This window comes from Camelus dromedarius, chromosome 19 (genome assembly GCF_036321535.1).
Source record: "Camelus dromedarius isolate mCamDro1 chromosome 19, mCamDro1.pat, whole genome shotgun sequence".
Lineage (NCBI taxonomy): Eukaryota > Metazoa > Chordata > Mammalia > Artiodactyla > Camelidae > Camelus > Camelus dromedarius.
Window position 1 is genome coordinate 26,036,348 of NC_087454.1, and position 22,204 is coordinate 26,058,551.

General features: G+C 39.9%; 1 protein-coding gene across 4 annotated transcripts in view; it reads right to left on the reverse strand.

The window, feature by feature from the left end:
• The window catches only part of KIF6 (kinesin family member 6), a 297,677-nt gene extending 276,586 nt beyond the window's left edge, over positions 1–21,091 (reverse strand). For all 4 annotated transcript variants that reach the window (XM_031434768.2, XM_064476464.1, XM_031434767.2 and 1 more), the window contains exons 1-3: positions 20,893–21,091; positions 17,098–17,207; positions 12,785–12,859 (exon numbers count right to left, since the gene is read on the reverse strand). In XM_031434768.2, coding sequence (XP_031290628.2) covers positions 12,785–12,859; positions 17,098–17,207; positions 20,893–20,958 — 251 coding nt within the window. In that variant the 5' untranslated portion in view covers positions 20,959–21,091. The remainder of the gene's footprint in view (positions 1–12,784; positions 12,860–17,097; positions 17,208–20,892) is intronic.
• Positions 21,092–22,204: the final 1,113 nt, after the last annotated feature.

The following is a 22,204-nucleotide window of genomic DNA, read 5'->3' on the forward strand; positions in this document are numbered from 1 at the left end:
GTGATGAATAACATTCAATTTATCTAATCTACTTGTTTTCCTCTGAGAATAGCTACATTGAATTAAGATATTTTTACGGGCAGGAAGATGTTATTTGAAGCACATGAAAATTTGACAGAGCAAGGGAAAAGGGTGTGGTACTTAGAAAACCATACAGAGATGATGGATGTCTGGAGCACAACAGGCAAAACTCTCGGGTGTGGGAGGTGAAAGGGAGGTTGTCTCTCAACCGCCTGAATCCAACCGCACCCCCCAACACTGGCCAAGACAAAACAAATGTCTCAATTTTCCTATTTGCCAGGAGGAAAGAGTTAACACTGTCGAATGCTGCTGAAAGGTCAAACAGGATGAAGACTGAAAGATGTCCACTGATTCAATGACAGGAACATCACTGGTGAATTTAATCAGGGCAATTTTTGTGAAATGGAAGGAAATACATAAATGCAGCTGTGTGATACATCAATTTAAGGATCACAGGACTATGAAAGGAAGATCTATTCTAGTCTCAGCTCCACAACCTAATGACTGTGTGACACTGCAGAAGTCCACTAAATGCCCAGAGTCCTGGTTTTCTCATCTAAAATGGGAAAAAACACCTATCTACCACAGCGCTACGGTAAAATTAAGTGAGATAATACCTGTGAAAGTGCTATAAGGCTGGCGAAGCCCTATACAGAGTATAATATATCCTCACTGTTCTCAAATAACAGTAAGTAAATTTGTTCATGCTATTTAGCAAGAAGTACACAAAAAAATCTGACCAAAAGCACATGGCCAAGAATAGGAAAGCCAAATGCACTGAGAATGACAGAAATTTTGCTAAAAGAGCTCTGCTCCAAGTAAAGCAACTTTCAAATGAGGAAGATATTTAGATCTACAAGTGACAAAGCATTAGATAGATTTACTGCTCTATTTTCCCCCAAAATTTAAACAACATATTTTAACTATGGTTGTGCTTTTTGCCACAGTCAATTATAAATTCAAATAACTATAGTAAAAATCTTGCCAGTTGTAATCGATCACTACACATTTGGGTAGGAAAGATTTTCCAGAAGGCTTTGCGTTCTATTTGCTTTCTTTGTATATCACTCTTTGGGAGGATGTGAAGGTGAATACAAATAACTAGAAATACCTTTGGATCACCTGTAAATGCATCTTCAAATCCTGAAATAAAGATCTATGGTAAAATTGCAAACTTGTGCCTCAGGAGAAACCAAATCTAAAAACAGTCAAGGGGAAAAAATCCATAAAGAAAAACATTCATAACTTGGTAAAATCCTGAATTGGAATGAAGAATCTTTTTCTATAAAAACTTGGTGAGGAGCCAAAAATGGATGATGGCTAATAGCACGTATTATGTACTGGAGCATGTTTTCATATATAGTTCATTTGATCATCATGGCAAATGAAGCAGCTATTACAGTATCACTTTCCCCATTTACAGATTAAAAACTGAAACACAGAGAGATTAAGTAACTTGCCCAAAGCCACACAGCTTTTACATATTAAAGTTGGGATCTGAACTGTGCTTGTATGGCTCCAAAGCCCACAGTTGTAATCAATGTGTAATACAATCTCCCACAATTACTTCTTTAATTACCTACCTAATCATAATTAATCATAATTATTTATAAAAAGTAATTATAATTAACTACCTAACTTAGTCCAAATAGTTTCTGATGTCTCTGTTAGTTTTTAATCTTCCTATAAATGTTAACAACAGAGTATTAAACCAAGAGGGGTGCCCTTCTGAACACGGGGCCCTTTGCTGCTATGTAGGTCTCACACCCCAAAAGCCTGTCCTAGTATTAGGATAAGTGCTTCAATTTATTTTAGAAATAAGTGCGATGTAACTTATCAACAAACAAACACTAATTTTGGAATTGTAAAGTTGTACAGAGTACATCTCAGATCTCTGGGAAAGAGATCATTAAAGAAAAATACGAGTACCCTCTGTCCCTACCTTCCCCCACCAACCCCTCCCAATCTATATTAAGCTTTATGCCAAGATCAGAGAATCTCAAACTTTAGTTCTAGTTTAGTGCATCAGAATCACTTAGAAGGCTTGTTAAGACATAGACTGCTCTGATTCAGTAGGTCTGGGTGAGCCCCGAGAATTTGCGTTTGTTAACAGTTTCCTCTGTGATACTCACGCTGCTGGTCCAGGGGCCACACTTCGAGAACCATTAGACTAGACCAAAAAAGCAGCTATCCATTGTTTTATCTTCGATTCACAGAAAAGGCCTCTTTCCAAAAAATATCTCAGGAAGTAACCAAAAGGAAAACTCCTTTGACAAGAAGTAAAACCCATCACTATGCATTCAGTAAGAAAAGGAAGGCTACAGTTCCCAAAGGCTACCCTTCTGTGTCCTAGTTCTCTCACTCAACAAATATTCACAGACCAGCCAGCATGTACCTGACAGCGTTCCCCAAGCTGGGGATACAGCAGTGAACAGGTAGAGAGCCTTTGCTTTCACCAAGTTTACGTCTGAGTGGGACGGAGACAGGCAATTAACAAATTTAACAAGAAAATACTGCGTGCAGTATGTCAGTTGGTGATGATGCTATAAAGACCAGAGCACAGTAAGGAGTGAGGGTGGTCAGGGGAGGTCTCATGGAGAGGACATGTGAGCAGAGAACTGGAGGACAGGACTGGACAGGCCAGGAGCAAACCTGGGAACAGGAGGGTTCTAGGCAAAGGGAATAACAGCAAGTACAGAGGCCCTGAGTTGGGAACACATTTGATGTGTTTGAGGAATAGTGATATGAAAAATAATGTTTGTAACTATTTATGAATGAGGGAAGTTTTCTCATATGCTCAAGGGTGAACGCCCAGAACAATACTGAGTATGTGAATGTCAGAATATTGGGAAGAAATGTGGCGAGCTCTCTCACCCACACTCAATGTGCAGATAACTTGTCTTTTTTTTTTTTTTTTTCAGATAACTTATCTTCATTCTGGTATTGCATGTATTAAGACCCCAATCTCACATAAAATGGAGGTACAAAGAACACTGTTTCTGGGTTTTCTTTTGGACTTTGTTTTAATCTGCTCTTCTGTTGGGAACTTGCTGAGGAGAGAAGCCCGGAAGTTTTCAGGCTATAACTGGCAGAAATGTGGCTGTAGCAGAAGCGAGCGGTGCTCCCATCCCTGTCTACTCAAGACTCCCTGCACTTATTCACGCTGATGGCTTCTTACTGCCAGGGCCTGTGGCTCTCCGCCCCAACACTGGTCCCGCCTAAGGTGCTTGCTTAGTTCATGTACAGGTGAGGCTGGAAGCAGCCCTCCAACCAATGATGGACAGGGGTGGTTAACTACATAGATGCTCAGCTGCCCCTTGGGTGGGACAACTCCGAGGCAGGCTCCTCACAGCCCCCTAGAGGATTCCAGTGGGACTGAGTCCCAGTCGCCCACGGCTGTAACCTGCTCTTTAATGGGCCGGAAGTGGCTTCCTTTCCTTCCCTGTCTCATTTCTCCACATCCCAACTGGTGCTTCCTGGGCTATTTTCACTCAAATCCTGACCTTGGAATGTGCTTGTGTGAGGCGGGGTGCCAGCCTCAGACAAGTATCTTCTAGCTAAGGAGTCACATCGCTGTGTGAGGGCATCTCTGATCTACTGGTCAGTCTCTCTTACTGTCTTTAATTCAAGCAATGTTTTTTTTTATTTTACCAGTGACCCAGTGATTTTCATGTTTCAGAACATGAATGTGCTCTCCCAGAGAAGTCACAGTGCCCACAATCAAATGGCTTCATACAACTCTCAGGCTAGTTGTTCAGAGGTATTTTACCAAATGAATTACAAATAGTTTTAACTTGTTATCATTGCAGAAATGATGGTCTCATGCAATTTCTTGACTGGTCACTCCTAAGAAGGGTATCCAGATTTAGCCTCATTTGTTTACCTGCAATAATAAAATCCCTATTTTTAAAGTGCATCCTTAGTACAACCTAGGCTTGTTTGATGGACTGCACTGCTGCCCTCGGCAAGTTCATTAGGTGTGGGTGGAGGCATTATTATCCACTTTCTTACTAAGAGCTCAGTGGAGCACCTCAAGGTCATGATCTTATGTAACTCCATGGTTACAAGTTCCTGTTTTTAAACTCAAAGCCATGTTTTCAGTTAAATGTATAATTTAAAAGGTGTTAAGATTTTAAATTTAAGAATACTAGTAAAATCACAGAAGTCATAAATGTGATGTCACAAGGAAATTCAGTACAGTAGGAAGTGCAGCCAGTAACAGGTACCTTGTTATAAACAATGCCTCTAGTGAGGTGGAACTGTGACCTAAAGTTGAGTAGATCTGTGGGAGCCAATGGGTTTTTGTATGGTTTGGTGGTGACCAGTGTTTTCTACTTGAAAGACAACTTTGAGAAAGAAAATGTTTACTGGCAGGCATATTTTGATGAATTCTAATGAAATTAGCTTTATTGAGGCCCTTGGGGGAGAAGTTCTAGTCTAATTATTCAGATTACCGAATTTACTGAATAGAAGAATACCACAAGACAAGTGACACTAAAATTTTCATATCTGGGAATATTAATATTATACCTAGAAATAATTATACACTTACAGGAAGTTGCAAAGGAAATACCGAGTGGTTCTGTGTACACTTCACCCAGTTTTCCCCAGTGGTTATAGCTTGCTTAACTATAGTGTATGATCAAGACCAGGAAACTGATATTGGTACAGTAGCATTCTACGGCATTTTATCACATGAACAGATTCAAGAAACCATCTCTGCAATCAAGATACAGAACTATTCCATCACCACAGAGATCTACTGATGCTGACAGTTTACCAGTTTGAATGAAATGTAGAAACTTTACTTGCCTTTAAACCTCTTCACCCTCCCGTTTTTAATCGTCATGTTATGCTTTGTTTTTTTGCTTCACCAAACATAACTTTTCAAACTCAAAAGAAGAAAAGTATATTTTATTAATTCATTTAAAATTTTTTTATTGAAGTACAGTCACAATGTGTCAATTTCTGGTGTACAGCACAATGTCCCAGTCATGCATATATATACATATATTTGTTTTCATATTCTTTTTCTGTTAATACATATTTTTGTTCTTTTTCTTGCTCCTTCTTCTGTTCTAACGTTCTAAGATTCATTCTTTCTTCATTCCACCCCCACCTTTTTTTTTTGAAAGAACTTCTTTATCCCTTCTTTTAGGGTAGATATGCTGATAACTAATTCTCTTAGTTTCCCTTTGTCTGAAAATGTCTTTATTTCCCCTTTATTCCTGAAGGATAATTATACTGGGTGTTGGTTTCTGGGCTGACAGTCCTCTTCCTTTAGCACTTGAGAATATTCTGCTACTTCCTTCCCAGCTCCATGACTTCTGATAAAAAATACATTATAATTCAAATTATTTTTTCCCTGTAGGTAAGGTATCATTCCTTCTTCATTGTTTTCAGATTTTCTGTTTTTCATTTTCTGAAGTTTAACTAATATTTGTCTTAGGGTGGATTTCTTTGAGTTTATCCTGTTTGGAGATTTCTCAGCTTCAGAAAGTTCTAGTTTTATGCCTTCTGCCAAATTTGGGGGATTTCCAGTCATTATTTCCGAGAATAATTTTCACCCATACTCTTTTTCTCCCATCCTTCAGCACTCTGATGACATGAATGTTAGATATTTTGCTGTAGTTCTCACAGGTACCTGAGGGTCTGCTTTTTTTTTTTTCAGTCTATTTTCTTTCTGTTGTCCATGTTGGGTAATTTCTGTTGTTATATTTTCATATTTATTATTTATTGATTCTTTCATCTGACTTCTCCATTCTACTATTGAACCATCCACTAAAATTTTAATTTCAGTTATTGTACTTTTCAGTACAATATTTCCATTTAGTTTTTCTTTATATCTTTATTTTTTTTGCTGGGATTTCATATCTTTTCATTTGTTTCAAACATGTTCGTAATTGCTCACTGAAGCATTTTTATGATCGCTGCTTTAAAATCCTTGTCAGATCATTCTGAGACCTGTCTTATTTGTGTGTTAGCAACTGTTTCTCCTTACGGAAGTTAATACTTTCAAAGTTCTTGATATTTCTTATTTAATGCCTACTTTTCAATTGTATCCGAGATAGTTTAGGTATTATTTATGAGATTCTAGATCATAAAACTTCTCTTCTGACATGCGCTACTGGTGTCACCTCACTACTGCCAGGTGGGAGTAAGGGTCTAGTTGCCCCACTTGCCTCTCTTGGCACCTATGGAGGGGCCTCATTCCAGCCAATGGAGGTGAGACTTCAGGCTGTCTTCTGTGCCTCAACTGACACCTCCCTGGATAAGAGGAGGGGCACCTTGCTGATGCTCAGTGACACCACAGCAGGATGGGGAGGCCTTGTTACTGCTGGATAGTGGTGAACTCCCAGATCCCATGAGACTTCCACTGACAACTTGGGGGAGGGGCAAGGGGAAACTGTTACCTCCAAGTAGGGATGAAAGTCCTCCCATGTCCTCAGATACCACCCTGGCAGCAAGGGAATGGGGTGCCTTCTTACAGCCAGGCCTTTGCTGTCTGGGTAAGGGTGGGGCCATGGGTTCTCCATGGTATTTGGATGGAGTAGGGTAACCAGTACCTAAAAGTTTCTGTCTCACTGGGTTGCCCCCTTCCTGGTCCTCTGGCTATAGAGAGAAGAATATTTTTTTTGACACTTTGGTCTGAGTCTGTTGGTGTTTCTGGGTTGCTAGTTTCTCCAGCATCCAGTCTGGGATGCATGAGGCAAACAAAACAAAACAAACAAAACAACACCGGGAACTCACTGCTGCATTGTTCCTTTAGGTCCTGGGGTCCCCTGGCTTCTACCTTCTTGTCTCAACTTTTCAGAGTCTTCTATGTTTCTTTTATATATAACACCCAGAGTTTTTAGCTGTACTTAGTGAGAGCAATAGAGAAAAGCGTGTCTACTTCATCTTGGTCTGGAGCCAGAAGTTACTGCGTATATATTTAAAGTGGCGAAAAGAATAAAGATTTCTAACTTTTCAACCCTTAGACTGAACAGGGCATTGAAGTTCACAAAGTGCCTTTATATGTATTATTTCTTCTCATCCTTAAAACAACTTGTAAACTTGGTATTATTAGCATCTCCCTTTTTCACCTGGAATAATTGATTCAGAAGTGACAGGTCTGACCCAGAGTTATATAGTGAGTTAGTCCCAGGGCTGAAGACAGAATTATTCTACTTGGTGTCAAATTTTTTGAGCCAGGTAAGGTAGAAGCATGAGTGTATGCAGGTGAATAACTGACCAATAAGATTTTTTTTAAAATACTCTTCTGCAGCCCACCTTCTCTTGCATTCTGGTTCTCTTGTCTTGAAGGTGCAGGATCTGTTCTCTGCTTGTGCAGCAAGACTGGGCATCACTAGCAAAGCCTGTTTCCTAGAACACAGGTGAGAGCCCTGCTGGGCTTGGCCCCAGCCCCGCTGGAACTATAGGACTGCCCCTCTTACAAAAAAATCCTTCTACCAAGCCCTGGTGTCCCACCCAGCCAGAGCACCGGTGTACAGACACTGGCCTATGTCATTCTCCAAGTCTCAGGTGGTGGCCTGGGAGCTTTCTTTTTCCCTTCACCCTCTTCTTAGCATAAACTGAAAGACTGCCCTCGATAATGTTCATCATTTGTGAAATCGAAGATTAAAAAGCAATGGTTCACAGCAGCATTTCAAAAACCAACCTGGTTGGCCTTGTTGCAGTGCAGATGCTTTAGCTGTCCAGCAGCGCTAGCTATGGGGACCTTTATCTCTGGCACAACCAGTCCTCCTGGCAGTGTGCACTGTATTCATTTTGCTCAAACCATGTTCTCCTATAACACTAAATTTACAGATTTTTCCCAAAACTACTCACTGTACCTAAAATAAAATTTCCTACACCCCGAGCTTTTCGGTAAAACATAAGATTGGCTGGAGAACAGGGGTTCTGCAGATTTACAAGTGCATGTGATAAAACCGCCAAAATGTCTAGACTTCCAAATTTTCTCCCTTAATCTTTAAGCAAAATTCGTACTCCAGAATGATGTGCTGTGTTTAGCATGTGGCTTCAGGTATCCCTGACAGAGTACTATGTACTCCCAAGATCAACACACTCCAGCTTGAGAAGTGTAACACTAGGTTAAACAACAAATAAAGATACAAACTCTTTTATATGGGGCAACACTGTACACCACACATATTTGTGGACCTACTAAATTCTATCTTTACAAAAAGTTATTCCAAAATCAATGAGCAAAATTAATATGATAGAGGGCAGTTTTTACCTGTTACTAAATAACATAGGCTATATTTCAGAAAAATCAAAGTTTAGAAGAGGTCCTAGTGGAGATGTACCAAACGATAAATAAGACTCTTCTATTTAATTTCCAATGATACAAATTTTTAGCTTTATAGATTCGCACCACCAGTCACACAATTCTGCAGTCATAGAGTCATAAAACTGATTTGAATTAAGTAGGAAAAGGTGAGCCTAAATTTGTATGATTCCTGAATTGCAGAATTTGGGGAAGAAATACAATTAATTTTATTTAGCTTTAATTGAACTCAGTAAACAAAGTTAAGCTACAGTGGGTTAACCCAATAGAACAGCATTAAAGAGTGTGTAGAGTAGCTGGATTTATGTTGGGAATGTGTTCCTGGAGAAGAATCTTCACCAGGAATAGCAGGCATTTCTGTTTAATATCTAAAGCGGCACAGTTTCCATTCACTCGGCCTGCCAAATTATATAATTCTTAAAAAACTTTTTTCAACATATGGGGATAAATATTACTTCAAATGCTGTGTATTAGTGAGCCTTTATTGATATTTTATATTTTACCATTTCAAAGTCACACACTTCAAGTTTACACAAAGTGTTAATGTACTATATGACATATTTAAAGGCAATGAAAATGGTGATTCCTCTGGCTCTTAAGGTAGTGTTAATTTGCTTAATAACCCTCTCCTTTGCAGATGAATCAGAGAGAAATGTGAGTCTGCCTCCATCTGCCTATCCACTTTCCTACAGAGTAGGAGCCTGGCTTAGAGACAGTGACCAGAGCCCCTGGTGGTGAGCAACCCCCAGGAGGAAAGAGCCTTCTCACACCCAGCAGATGAGTTCAGGGCATAACCTGCGCACAGCCCACACCATTCCTTCCCCACAGACACGAGGGGAGGTACAGTGAATAGAAATGGCATTCTCAAATGACAGAGGTGAGCCCACTGCCGAGAATCACCAACTATCTGAGGAAACTCTGTACCAGGAAAGCAAGGCACCAAACTCAACAGAAGAACATTCACATGAAGAAAAAGTATATAGGAAAAAAAGCCAGTGTATCCAAAAAGATAATCATTTTGTTCAGAAGAAAAAGGGTATTACATCAGTAAACAAGAAGACTTTTTTCACTTACTACAAGTGAAAAATAAAACTGTAAAAATTAAAAATTTAACAGGTAGGTGGTAGAGAATATACAAGGCTGGAAAGCAAATTACCACCCTGGAAGACTGAGCCAACAGTTTCTTTCAGAAGGAGACTACGGAGCAATAGCTTCACAGTGATGAGAGGAAGGGATTGTTAACCTGCAATTCAATATCCAGGCAAACTGCCACTTAACTGGGAAGGGATATAAAGAGCTTCAGAAAGCTCCCATGTCTTGAACTCTCTCTAAAAAAATTATTAGAAGATGATTACCAGCAAAACTAAAAAGGAATCCAGGAAACAGATATGTGGATAAGAAATAGTGATGACTGAAGAAACAAACATAACTTAAGAGATAAGTTTAAGTAAATGCCGATAATGAAAATGATTACAAACAATCCAGAATGATATGATCAGTTGATCTCAATACTTAAAAGTGCTGGGGGAGTAGAAGAGGCTAAGTAAAAGTGTGCTAAGGTCCCCACCTGGGGAGAAGAGAGACAGACAGGCAGGAAGAGGGAGGAGGTTTAGATGCTGAAAAAAAAAATACAAAGTTTAAATACCTGAATTTAAACCACATAGAGGTGTTGAAGCAGAATGTACACCTTGCTAGAGAAAACAGAAAATGGCAAAAACAACAACAAAGAACACAATTAACCAACAAACAGCAAAAAAGAAAAAAAAAAACAAAAAACAGAGAGTATGATAAATGGAAAGAAGTAAGTTGAGAGGAGGAAGAGCTCCAAACACTGTTGTAGTAATTGTAATAAATATAAACAGGTTAAAGAAGCCAATTAAGTATCAGGGACTCTGCATCCGGCTACAAAGACAAAAGCCAGCTATGTTTTATCCACCAGACCCATATTTAAAAATTAAATGGCTCAGGGCTGTTGAGTTAAGAGATCAAGAAAGATAAACCAGATAAAAGCTAACAGAAAAAAAAAAATAGCAAAAGCAGTTTCAGGAAAAATGGTCTACAAGAAGTAAAGTACTGAAAAGGACAATGGGGAATGTTTCCCTTTGAAAGTTATGATCCACTGGGACAAACTTGAGCAGCCTGGATGATAATGCTCCTGTCTGTCATTTCTAAAATCTTTTCATCATAGAGTTGGGTAACTTTGTCAAGACAGTGAACAAAACAAATAAATCTCCAGCCTTCATGGAGATTTTGTTATAGCAGAAGGCAGACAACAAAACAACTAGTAGGTTAACTATAGAGTATGTCAGATGGTGACAAGTGCTAAAACAAATAAAATAAAATCAGAAAGGGAATGCAATTTCAAGTCAGGTACTAATAAAGGAAGCCCTTACTGAAAAGGGGCTACATGAGCAAACAATTCAAAAGAGCTGAGGAAGCAACTCTGCAGATTTCTGAAGGAAGAAAATTGCAGACAGAGGGCACAGTGGGAGTTGAAGGAGGAAGAAGGAGCAAGATGGGAGAGGTCATCAGCAATGGGAGGGAAAAGCAGACATCCATGAAAGACAGACTGACGTTCCCTCCCCGGATGATTTTAGGAAGCCTCGAAATAAAACACGAGATGAGCTAACTGAAAAATGACATCACCAAAACATTACTAAAAAGAGGAGAATTTTAGAAATGTGTGACACCCAGTCTAGGAGACCTGAATTTAGTCTAAAGGGATGCTATTGGATTGTGACTACAACTAGAATAGCTTAAGTACTCAATTATATTTTACCCACTGTGCTGGAAGACAGTATACAAAGAGAAGGGCTTGATTATCAAGTTCAGGTGTCTAATGGACAGCATGGTGGCTGCAGCTAATAATACTTTTAATAATATGTGCCATATACTTGAGTGTTGCTAAGAGAGATTTTAAATGTTCTACCACAAAAAAAACCAAATGGGAACTATGTGATGAGATGGATGTGACAGCTAATACTATGGTGATGATCATTTTGCAATTTATAAATGTATCAACACATATACCTTAAACTTATACAATGTCATGTGCCAATTATACCTCAGTAAAACTGAGGAAAAAAGAGAGAATGGCATGGCTTAGGTGTCAATATATTTTCAGCAATGTCATGGTTGAGGGTGTACTGATCAGTGGACTTGAAAAATGGGTTTATTTCGCAGATGTATTGTTCGTTTTAATCGTAGAGAGATATATGTATCTGGGGATAATGAAGTCATTAAAACCAACCAAGTGACTGCAGGATTGGACAGCAACTTTATTAGTAGTAATTTCCCATACAGACTCCCTACAAAATGAGAGTATGCTTATCTAAGGGCTGAGAGTCTGTCCCAAGGAATCTTTGCCAATACATATTGATAAAATGGCCCTCCAACTGATTCAGGATGATTTATTCTCACTTGAGTTTGGTTCTAGTAGGCAGCAGCCCAGACCTATTTGGGTATACAGAAAGAAAAGGGACCTGAGCTAAGGGTCAAGATTTTAAATAGGGTTGTTATACTGAGGTGGATTTGGGTTGACCAGTATTAGGCCTCCCAGGTACCACTGTACCCAGTCCTCCATCCATCTAACCATATGCTTGAAATACTGTACCAAAGAAACAGCACTGGACTTAACAGTTAGACCACCACCTAGAACTCTGCCACCACTAGCCACCAACCCTGAGCAGTGCCATTTAATCTCTCCAATCCTGAGATTTACTGTCGGCCCACCCAGTGGTAACTGGATTTTTAAAAACAGCTCTGACTGAGCTCCTGCCCAGTCTCTTGGCTGTCAGTCCTAGAGTGGGGAGGGAGATATGGTGACCTTCCCCGAAGCTGTGAGCCAAGTTTGCCCTGGCCTTTGGACCCAGGCAAAGGCTTCTTAGTCCCTGGGCAGGGGTGGGGGATACCAGAAAATGCTACCTTCCCCCAAACCTGCCTATCTGTCTGTCCTTCCCTCCTCTTGTTTTCCTTTAGCTCCTCTGGTTCTATTTGTTCATTGGCCTCTATGTTCATTCCACGGGGTTCCCCCAAAAGTGGGGGGGCCTTTTCCTTTCATCCCTTGGGGCACTGGTGTCTGTGCCCTGCCCTGCCCCCGCCTCAAGGCAGCATCTCCTGTTTGAGCCCGCCAGCACAGAAGCCTGCCTGGGAGCACACCCTGGGCCCCTCATTGTGTTGCCAATTTATTAACAACAAATAAACTAATTAAATGGAGACTACTAAAGAACTTTATTTTTTTTTAATGGGAGTAATAAGAGCTATTCTGTCTATCTCACTGGTTTGTTTTGAGGTTGAGACTCCAGATCTAAAGCAAACAAGTGATATGAATAGAGGCTATTAATGCTATTTCATCACAAGCCCTGAAGCCTGAGTATATAATTGATATACTGAAGCATATTACCACAATTATCTGAGAATTGAAGGCGTGATGAAAAACCACTAAGCCACTGAACAAAATATAGGAAATCCTACCTCTCAGCAACTGGTTTGGCAATGTTTTCAAAAATAGCCTCTTGCTTTGCATCCTGATCAAAAATCCTTTGAAATCTGCAAATGTGAAAACAGTAATTATTTAAAAGCCAAGGCTTCAAACACTATTGGATTAATACTTTTTTTTTTCCTAAAAGCTCTGCAAATTACCCCATATTTACATCACTGGGCTTACCTAACCTAACACAATGTTTGCCCTGTAGCCCCAAATACACTGTGCTGTTGTACCCATGGATCCAAATGGTGGGTAAACAGTATTGCTTTGACAAGATCTGCACAATAAATCCCTCTGAAAAACTGCAGCAGCTTTGAACCAAATAATAAACTGTGTGTTTTTTAGCTCTCAAGAGGGACAGTGTCTGCAATTGGCATCATATTCAAATCTAGATAAGAGCATGAAATGGAAACCCAGGAACAGGATGTAAACAGCCAAAGAACTTCTGATGTCCAACCTGTAAGAAAAGAATGCAGCTGTGAAATATGTGATTATTGAACTTAGTTTTAAAGTTTTGAGCTGAAGCTTATTTTCCATTAATTAGGTACTGCATCCTGGTATCAGCTCCTTAATTCTCAGGGCAGTTTGTTTCATTCTGTTGATCATGAGGCAAAAGTTAAACAGTAAATTAAGATAGACCTGTCCTGTAAAGGAAATCTCGATCAGATTGGCAAGGCTGGGGGCCTAGGGATGGGAAGTGGTGTCAATTTCACCCTTCTCGCAATGGTGCTCTGACTTGGCTTAGTAAAGGCTCACGAGCACAGAGGAATACCTGGGGGGAGACTCACAACCTATTCTTTACAGTGTGTTAACTTGCCATTAAAAATCATGAAGAAAGAGAGAGGGAGCAAGACAGACAGGAGGAGGAAAAGGAAAAGAGAGGGAGAGGGCAAGGAGAAGGGGGAGAAAGAGAGAGAGGGGAGAGCATAAGCACATAAGGCAAAATGTTAATAACTGGTGACTTTCCCACAAAGGTAGAAGAGATTTGATTGCATCATTCTTTCACCTCTTCTGCATATTTAAAAGTTTTCAAAATAAAAAAATTGGGGGAGGGGGACTTTAAAGAAAAACCTTTGAAACAAACATGTTGAGGGCATCCTGAGCAGCTTTCACAGTGGCTTAGGAACCTTTGGTGTCGGTGTCTGCTCACACAAGTGAACTGGGCACAGGTTTAATTGAAGTAGAGACTACATGAAATGTAGGTTTGTTTTCACCATGGAGGAGTTCAGAAGGCTGTCAGGAGCTGGACTGGAAACATAGAATGGAATGAAATTCATCTTCAATCAATATTAATTTCAAAAGATTCCTGTGGCTTATCAACCTCACTTTTGAAGAAACAAATAATGAAACTGTATAAGGCACTGTGGGCACTATGACATTTAGCAGGTAAAATTATATTCTAGACAGTAGTATTTACTGAGTGTGTGCCCAGAACACTCCTCAGAACCCTCTAGGTGATTGATAGCTTCGGATATGAATGCTGAGATAACACGACTGCTCAGGTTTTCTGACTGCTGGCAGGTCCTTTCCTTTATTAGGAGGTTAGGTAGGCTTTTTCTACACTCCATTTCAAATTTGGTGCATGCTGATCTCTTCCCATGTCAAACCTGTTCCTCCCGGTCTTCCTCTTCCCAGTAAACGACAACTCCATCCTTTTAAAAATTCAGTCCAAAACCCTTAGAGTATCCTTGACTCCTCTCTTTCCAATACACTCTACATTCAACCCATCAGCGACCACTGTCAGATTTGACCTTCAGAACACACCCAGGACCCAATTATTTCTCAGCATTTCCACTTGCTACTGCTCTGGCCTAAGCTGCCATAATTTCTTGCCTGGTCTCCCCTGCCCTCTGACAGTCTATTTTCCACATGGTAGCAAGAATGATTCTGCTGAAACAAAAGTGAGATTTATCCCATTCTTCTGCTCCCAACACTCCATGACCTTCCCCTGGCACTTTAGGGAAGGCTGCATGTGCTCAGGCCACACTGCTGCCCCTCTAACTTTCTTCCCTTCCAGCCCCCTTGCTTACCCTCCTCCAGCCACACAGATTCCTCACGCTTCTTCAATGCACCAGGCAGGCACCCATCCTAGGAACTGTGCTCTTGCTCTGTCCATGGCCTGGACTTCTCATCCCTTGGATATTTGCAGGTCTGGTTTCCTTGCTTCCTTCAGATTTTCATTCAAATGTACACCTCCCCTGGTCAGCCTGTGAAATACTGCAGCCGTCCTTCCACTTTGCTGCCCTCATCCTGGGTCTCCTCATTCCCCATCCCTGACTTATTTTTCTCCACAGCACTCCACACTTTCCGACACGTGCTGTACTTATTGGTCTGCTTGCCCACCCATCCGCTCCCACTAAAATGTCAGCGCCTAAGAGCTAGAGCATGGTGGCACTCCCTGCTGTATTCCTAGCCATCAAAACGGCACACAGAGGATGGTCAAAAAAGATTTACTGATTGCATGAATTTTCTTGGGAGAAAATGACCTTTAAAATGCTCAAATATTTCTCTCTGAACATATGTATAAGTTAAATGTTTTCTTAACTTCTTTATTTAAAACACTAAAACCAAAATTTTTAATTCAGAGATTCAGAAAGAAATCTCAAGAGATTTACAATAAGCAAATAACATGTCTACAATAAACATATGCTGAAATGCACTGTTTGTAGCTACATAATACACAGCTACTTTGGAAAGGGCCGATAGAGAGAGGCATGGTCAACTGTTTCTTAGCAATTAAACAGAATCATGCTGAATAAAATGTCTTAGCAAATTCTGGCTTCGTGGAGACATGCCAAGGCCAGCTATCATTAAGTCATAGCTACCTAGGTATGTATTGTGCTTATATCAGGGGGAGACTGCCTGCTTCAGAAAAGCAAGGCATGTATTATAAGGCTGCTCCTTAAAGGATTGAATGAAAGGCAATGAGAAGCCAAAAAGACAACGTGAGGACCACCATGTGCTAGCCATCCCACTTGTACTTAATATAAAAGGAGACCCCAAAAGAAGATGGGGTGGAGGGGGAGGAGAGAATATATATGAGAGACAAAGGGTAGAGTTGTGAAGACCAAAGAGAATCTTTATGAGATAAAATGATAACAATAATAATGAGGAGGATGAGGTGGGGAGGGGAGAAATAAAAAGTAGAGAGAGGAAGAGAGAGAAAGAGAGAGAAACACACACACACAAAAATCTAAGATGGTTTTATCCAAAGAGCAGGGGCAGGAATAGTCTCAAAATAAGGCCTATGTAAACCAGCCTAGAGAGGAATGCATGAGGGCAATCAGCATTCCTTCAGCAGGACCCACAAACCCATTACCTAAGTTTGGGCCAGAGATTAAATATGGGTTTAACTTGAGCTCAAACTTCTTCAGAAATCAAAAGTGGAGATTAAAGGAAATTATGTCATCTGACACTGAAGAATAAAGACAGTATGAAATAGCCATAATCCCCAAATTCAAGGCCTGGCTACCAGAAGAGTATCTGTACCAAAGGCACTGACGATAACCTGAGGGTGGCTATTTGGCACCATGTAGTGCAGCACTCTGTGAGAGAAATATAATGCAATCCATAAATATCAGTATATGTGTAATTTAAAACTTCCTAATAGCCACATTTTTTTAAAAAAGTAAAATTAAACAGGTAAAATTAATTTCAACAATGTATTTTAGCCCAATATATCCAAAATTTGGGATGATTAAAATCATTTTAATATGTGATCAACATGAAAAAAATTCTTGAGATATTTCATATTCTTTTCTTTTCCATACTAAGCCTTCAAAAGTCTTTAATATATCTCCCACCTACAACACATCTCAATTCAGACCAGCTACCTTCCAAGTGCTTAAGAGCTACATGTGGCTAGTGGCTGGCACACTGGACAGTACAGGTAAGAGTGTCCATATAAGGTCAGTATATCATTTATGTTATTAACAAGGCTCATCTGCACGGCACACAGTTTGTTCCTTAAGTTGCCATCTTTAATAAAGGTTAGTTACGCACTGAACTTCCTGTAGGTGCTAAACCATAGTGGGCCAAGGAGGATAAAGACAACACTTGACAAACAGATGTAGTCAAGAAAGGGTAGGACCTTGGGATATCATGTTGGATACAAAAATATGCCCTTTTTAACTTTGGGCATAGCATAGAAGAGACAATTTGCATTCTATCTACTAGATGAGATAGAGAATGGTACTACATTCTCCCCAAGAAATGGTGCCAATGATTTCACAGTGGATATTAATGCAGTATAAGAGTTAGTTCAATAATAAAACAGAATGAAGGAGAAAGAAAAGCTCACTTAAATTTGTAGCTTTCTCGCTTGTTATTCACAAATCCATCTGCCAAATCACGAGGTAAGATGATTTCCAAACTAGGTGTTAATTTTTCATCTTCATCTATGGAATAAATCTGCAAATATGAAGACAACAAATGAATGTAAAATGCTAAAATTACAATTTGAACTATGACCATGTTATTATGACATGCATTGTAGTGGTATAAAAAAAAACCTGTACTTTTAAAATAAAAAGTCATAACATAGCATACTTTGGATAATTTTCTGCTTTAAACTGTATGCACATTCAAACAAATACATGGAACAGAACAAGAGGTAAAACCTAAATCAATGCCTAATCAAAGCTCAGATCCTGTTTGAATGATCTAATATTCAAATTTGAGCATCTGAGTGTCTGTCTTTGCTATTGAGAAACTAATAGCCCTGAAAACAACATATTATCTAAGTATTGCTTTGAAATTATGCACCAGAAGTTAACATTTTACTACAACCAATAAGTACTTCTGAGCATTTATAAAATGCTAGACACAGAGATGAAAGGACAGGGTCTGAGCCTTCTCACAGAGTTCACAAGAATGCCTTAATTCAAGTTATGTTCAAAGAAGCCGAAGTTTCCATGAGACATAGTCAAGCATTTGATAAAAGACATATGGTTTCAAAAGACACATGTAATTCATGTCTTTGATGTCATTTTCAAGGTTCTCCTCCCAGCTCAGCCACTAATTAGAAAATGACCTGGGAGAAATCACTTAACCTCCTTAAGCTGATATGGAAATGAAGGGTCTTTACCAACCCCCTTTACAAATGTAATACTCTCTGATTCTTGCTTTGGTTACCTATTTCTTTATTTATTGGCCAGGAAAAGCAAGAGTCAGGCCTATAAAGAGGTCGTGTGGAATAAAGAAAAGTGTGAGGTTCGGTGTCCAAAGCCCTGGGTCCAACACTGATTTCAACTTACCAGCTGTGTGACCAGCCACAACTTTCAGAATCTCAGGACCTTAGACAGAAAATGAAGAAAACAGAATTGCCTCCACTACAAGATGGCTGCGGGGATGAAATGATGTCATGGAAATGGAAGCATTTTGTAATGCACTATAAAAAATGTTAGTCATTAGATTTAGAGGTTTTTAAAAAAGACTTCTTGTCTTTCACCAAGAAATAAAATTCTTTCTAACAGGCAATACTTCCTGTTTAAGACCGATTTAGATGCTTGATTATGAGGGAAAAGTCATATTCTTAAATAAGTAAAAGCCTACCTAAATCTCCAGAAAGTCTGAATAATTTTCCTAAGCAGATTTTTATTGAGCCCTCTCATTAAAAATGTGAAGAATTTATGTAGAAAAGTCATGCTGTAAAATCGAATTATTTGTAGAAAGGAATGGCATCAGGTCCACAGCTTTCAGGCTAGGTTTTCTCAAGAGACATTTAAAAATTATATCCTATAGGGCACTACATTATTTTATTTTTTTAAAAGGTTAATGACTAGACAGGTGAGTGAAAGAGGTGTGTAAGACATAAAACATACAGGAGTGAGGGGTGCTACACATTTTTTTAAAAATCTGTTAACACTCAGTACTCACAAGACTAAAAGGACTATGGACTAGAGTAGGAACAGTGACCCTCCACCCCTCTCTTTAAGCCATTCTTTGAGGAATTAAGAAAAGTCTCAAATCAGAAAACTTGTTTAGTCTAATAGACTGGCTTTCTACTGTCAGTCATAAAAATATTGAATAGGTCTTTTTTTAAAAGAATACAAGACAATTAGGTCAAATGCCAGGATGATGAAAATATTTTAAAATACACAAAGCACTATACAAATGAAAAGTGTTGCCATTGTTAAAATTATCACAGAGATTTATCTTCTCTGTCTTTCAATTTATAAACCTATAAACTATTATAATTTAATTTATAGTGCCTTAAGGAATAAGGTTAATGAAGTAATGGAACCACAAAATGAAGATGGAAAAAAAAAAACCTTTGAATCACCCTTGGTTTAATGCTACAAGGGGCATTTCTAGTCAGAGAAACAACCACACAATCTTTGGAAGGCAAAAGGACAAGGTGCTAAGAGTGGGATTTCTAAGGAAGAGCAGTGATACACTAATTCAAAATTCATTCATCTGTGTTCTCATATTTTTGTGTATGTGGCATCATGTTGCCTCTTGGTAAGAATCTGACATTGTTAAAATACAGTATGACACCTAAAAATACTTCCTGGAGTATCAAACAAGCCACTCCACAGAATCTCACCAAAGAAATGCAAAAGGAGGCACATATAAATATTCAAATATTGCATTTTAAGGAAAGAGGAAATTCAATATTAAACCCAACATTCTCCATCAACCCACCACCACTCCCAGTCCCACCTCTACCTATCCTCTCACATTACCATTTCCAAGCACCTGTTTCTGACTATTAGGTCAATGCAGACAAGTTCAATATTTTCAGCTAAGAATCTGAGGGGAGGTGGGGGGAGAAATGTTACATACAATATAACTTTTATTTGTGATGAATTTTTAAAAACCTTCTTGTAAGTGAATGTAAGAGGACAGAAAATGGGACGATATCCACGGTTTCTTTCTACATTCTTTATTCCTTAAAATAAAATTAAAAAGCCAATATTGTCTTTTGAGTCTTTTCGTGCTTTTCCTAAATGTATTCCACAGGTGAAAAGCCTGACAGTAATGATGATGACAAGACACTACAGTCTCCCTGTTTTAAATACCTAAATCATATGAGGCAAATGCTAAGTTATGAGATGCCAGGATGTTACATATATACATACACAGTGTAGATATGGGATAGAGATAAAATATTATTAATAATATACCCATTTCAGAGACTCATGATCATGACTCAGATTACCCGTGGCTATATCTTCATTTTGTGAGGCAAAAAGGTTTTGTCTGAAGAGCCATGAGCTTTGGAATAAAAATATAAAATAAATAATATAAAAATAAAAATATAAAATAAAAAAATCCTTAAATTTGATTAATATCTTCAATGTCCAAATACACTTGAGAAGCATTCAAAGTATCTCAGCTCAGAGAAAGGGTAATGTCTTAACCTCCTTTGTACACTTCTGAGCCTAGCACCCTAGAGGAAGCACTTAGAAAATGTTCAGCTAATGTTTTCTGAATATACAATATGTGTATTCTTTGTGTCAGGATGTATAAATTATCTATCTATATCTGCAATGAGTGTATGTCAACGTTCATGCTTCTGTTCAGAATGACAATATAGTCAACAAATTCTAAGGGTCCACTGTGTACAGAGCCACCGTGTGTACTTTGTGTTTCTGTATCTGTATCTGTTACCTGTATCACCTCAGACGTGGTGGACACTCATCTCTTGCTTGCACGTATTACCCGTGTGAAATGTAGGTTTGAGTGTATCTGGGTGTGGAGAGCTGCGTGGCTGTTTTCCAGAAAGGCGCAATAAGGGTGCACGGTCTAGCTGGAGTCTACGTGCGTGTTGAGGCGCAGTCTACGTGCGTGTGCACGCAAACATACGTGCACGTGTCTGCCCCCGTGTGAACACGAGTGCCGGGGGGCACATAAGTGGCTCGGTGCAGCGTGGTCTGCGCCGGCATGGCTGTGCTGGGGGGCAGTGGATTGGGCGTCAGTGGGTCCGCGTCCCTGACAGCAGCGCGCTGTCGTCTGCGAGGCTGCCCGGGAGCCTGGAACAGCAGAGTGTGCTGGATTCCGGGCCGCATCTGGCACCAGGCCCATCGCATGCCGCCCCTCCCCCTGCCTGGGAGGCCCCGCCGCGCCGGCGCCCGCGCTGCTCGGACCGTACCCCTTGTTGCTGCTTCCGGACAGTGGGCTTCACCCTGGCGAAAATTTGGATCGTCTGCTTCACCATCTCCCCGGGCTCTTGTACAGAACCTCGCTTGACTTCTCTCAGGCCCTGGCTCCCAAAACTTCTGACTCCTGCCGCCTCAGGTGAGCCGCAGCCTTAGCAACAGTAACTAGAGACACTACCCAACGAGCGCTGCGCCAACCAGGACCGCCTCTTCTCCCTAATTGGTTGCTGACGGGGAGGGGCGGCCCGAAGGGAAGGACTGAGGGGTGGGGCCGAGAGTCGAGGGCTGCGCATGCGCATGGCCAACATCTGGGCCTCTGGCTTCGTGCCTGAGCTGGCCTAGAGAGTGGTTAATAGGGTGACAACCAACTGTGCCTCGCCCTGTTCTACAATCCATTTGCTCTCTCTGCCAACACTTCTTTTTAGCACTGAAGACATTCTGGTTTTTATTATTCATTCATTGAAGAAATGGCACTTCATCTGTGACAGCAATATACTGGCTTGGGCTCCTGAGCTGAGCGAAACTGCCTGTGCCCTCTCGGAGATTAGGGTCTGACGAAGGCGACAGATTTTTTAATAGGAAACTACAGGTTATGTCAGGGTAAGCAGGGGATTCTGAGGAAGGGCACCACATCTAGCACTGTTTCCCGTGCAACGGTCATGTTATGAAAGGATGAGCTCCCGTGTGGGCTGTTGATGGGAATGTAATTTAGTATAGTCACTATGGAAAAGAGCGTGGAGGTTCCTTAAAAAATTAAAAGTAAAACTGCCATGTGATCCAGCAATCTTACTCCTGGGTATAGCTCCAAAATAATGAAAATCAGAGAGATATTTGCACTCCCATATTCACTGCAATGTTAGCCAAGATAGAGAACTAACCTAAGAGTCCACTAGTGGATTTAAAAAAATGAGAGATACATATGAATGTTATTTTATATATTTATGTTATCTTTTATATCTATAATGTGGTTACATATATACATGAATATTATTCTGCCAATAAAGAAAGAAATCCTGTCATTTGCAATAACATAGCTGGAACTATAAGGCATTATGCTTAGTGAAATATGTTTAAAAAGACAAATACTGTACTATCTCACATATATGGAATCTAAAAGTATTGAACTCATAGAAATAGAGAGTAGAATGGTGGTTTCCAGGGGTTTGAGGGTTGGGAAAATGAGGAGATATTGGCCAAAGGGTAAAAGCTTCCAGTTAGAAGTTCTGGGGACCTAACATACAGCACAGTGACTATACTTAACAATATAGTATTATGTATTTGCTAAGAGAGTAAATCTTGAATGTT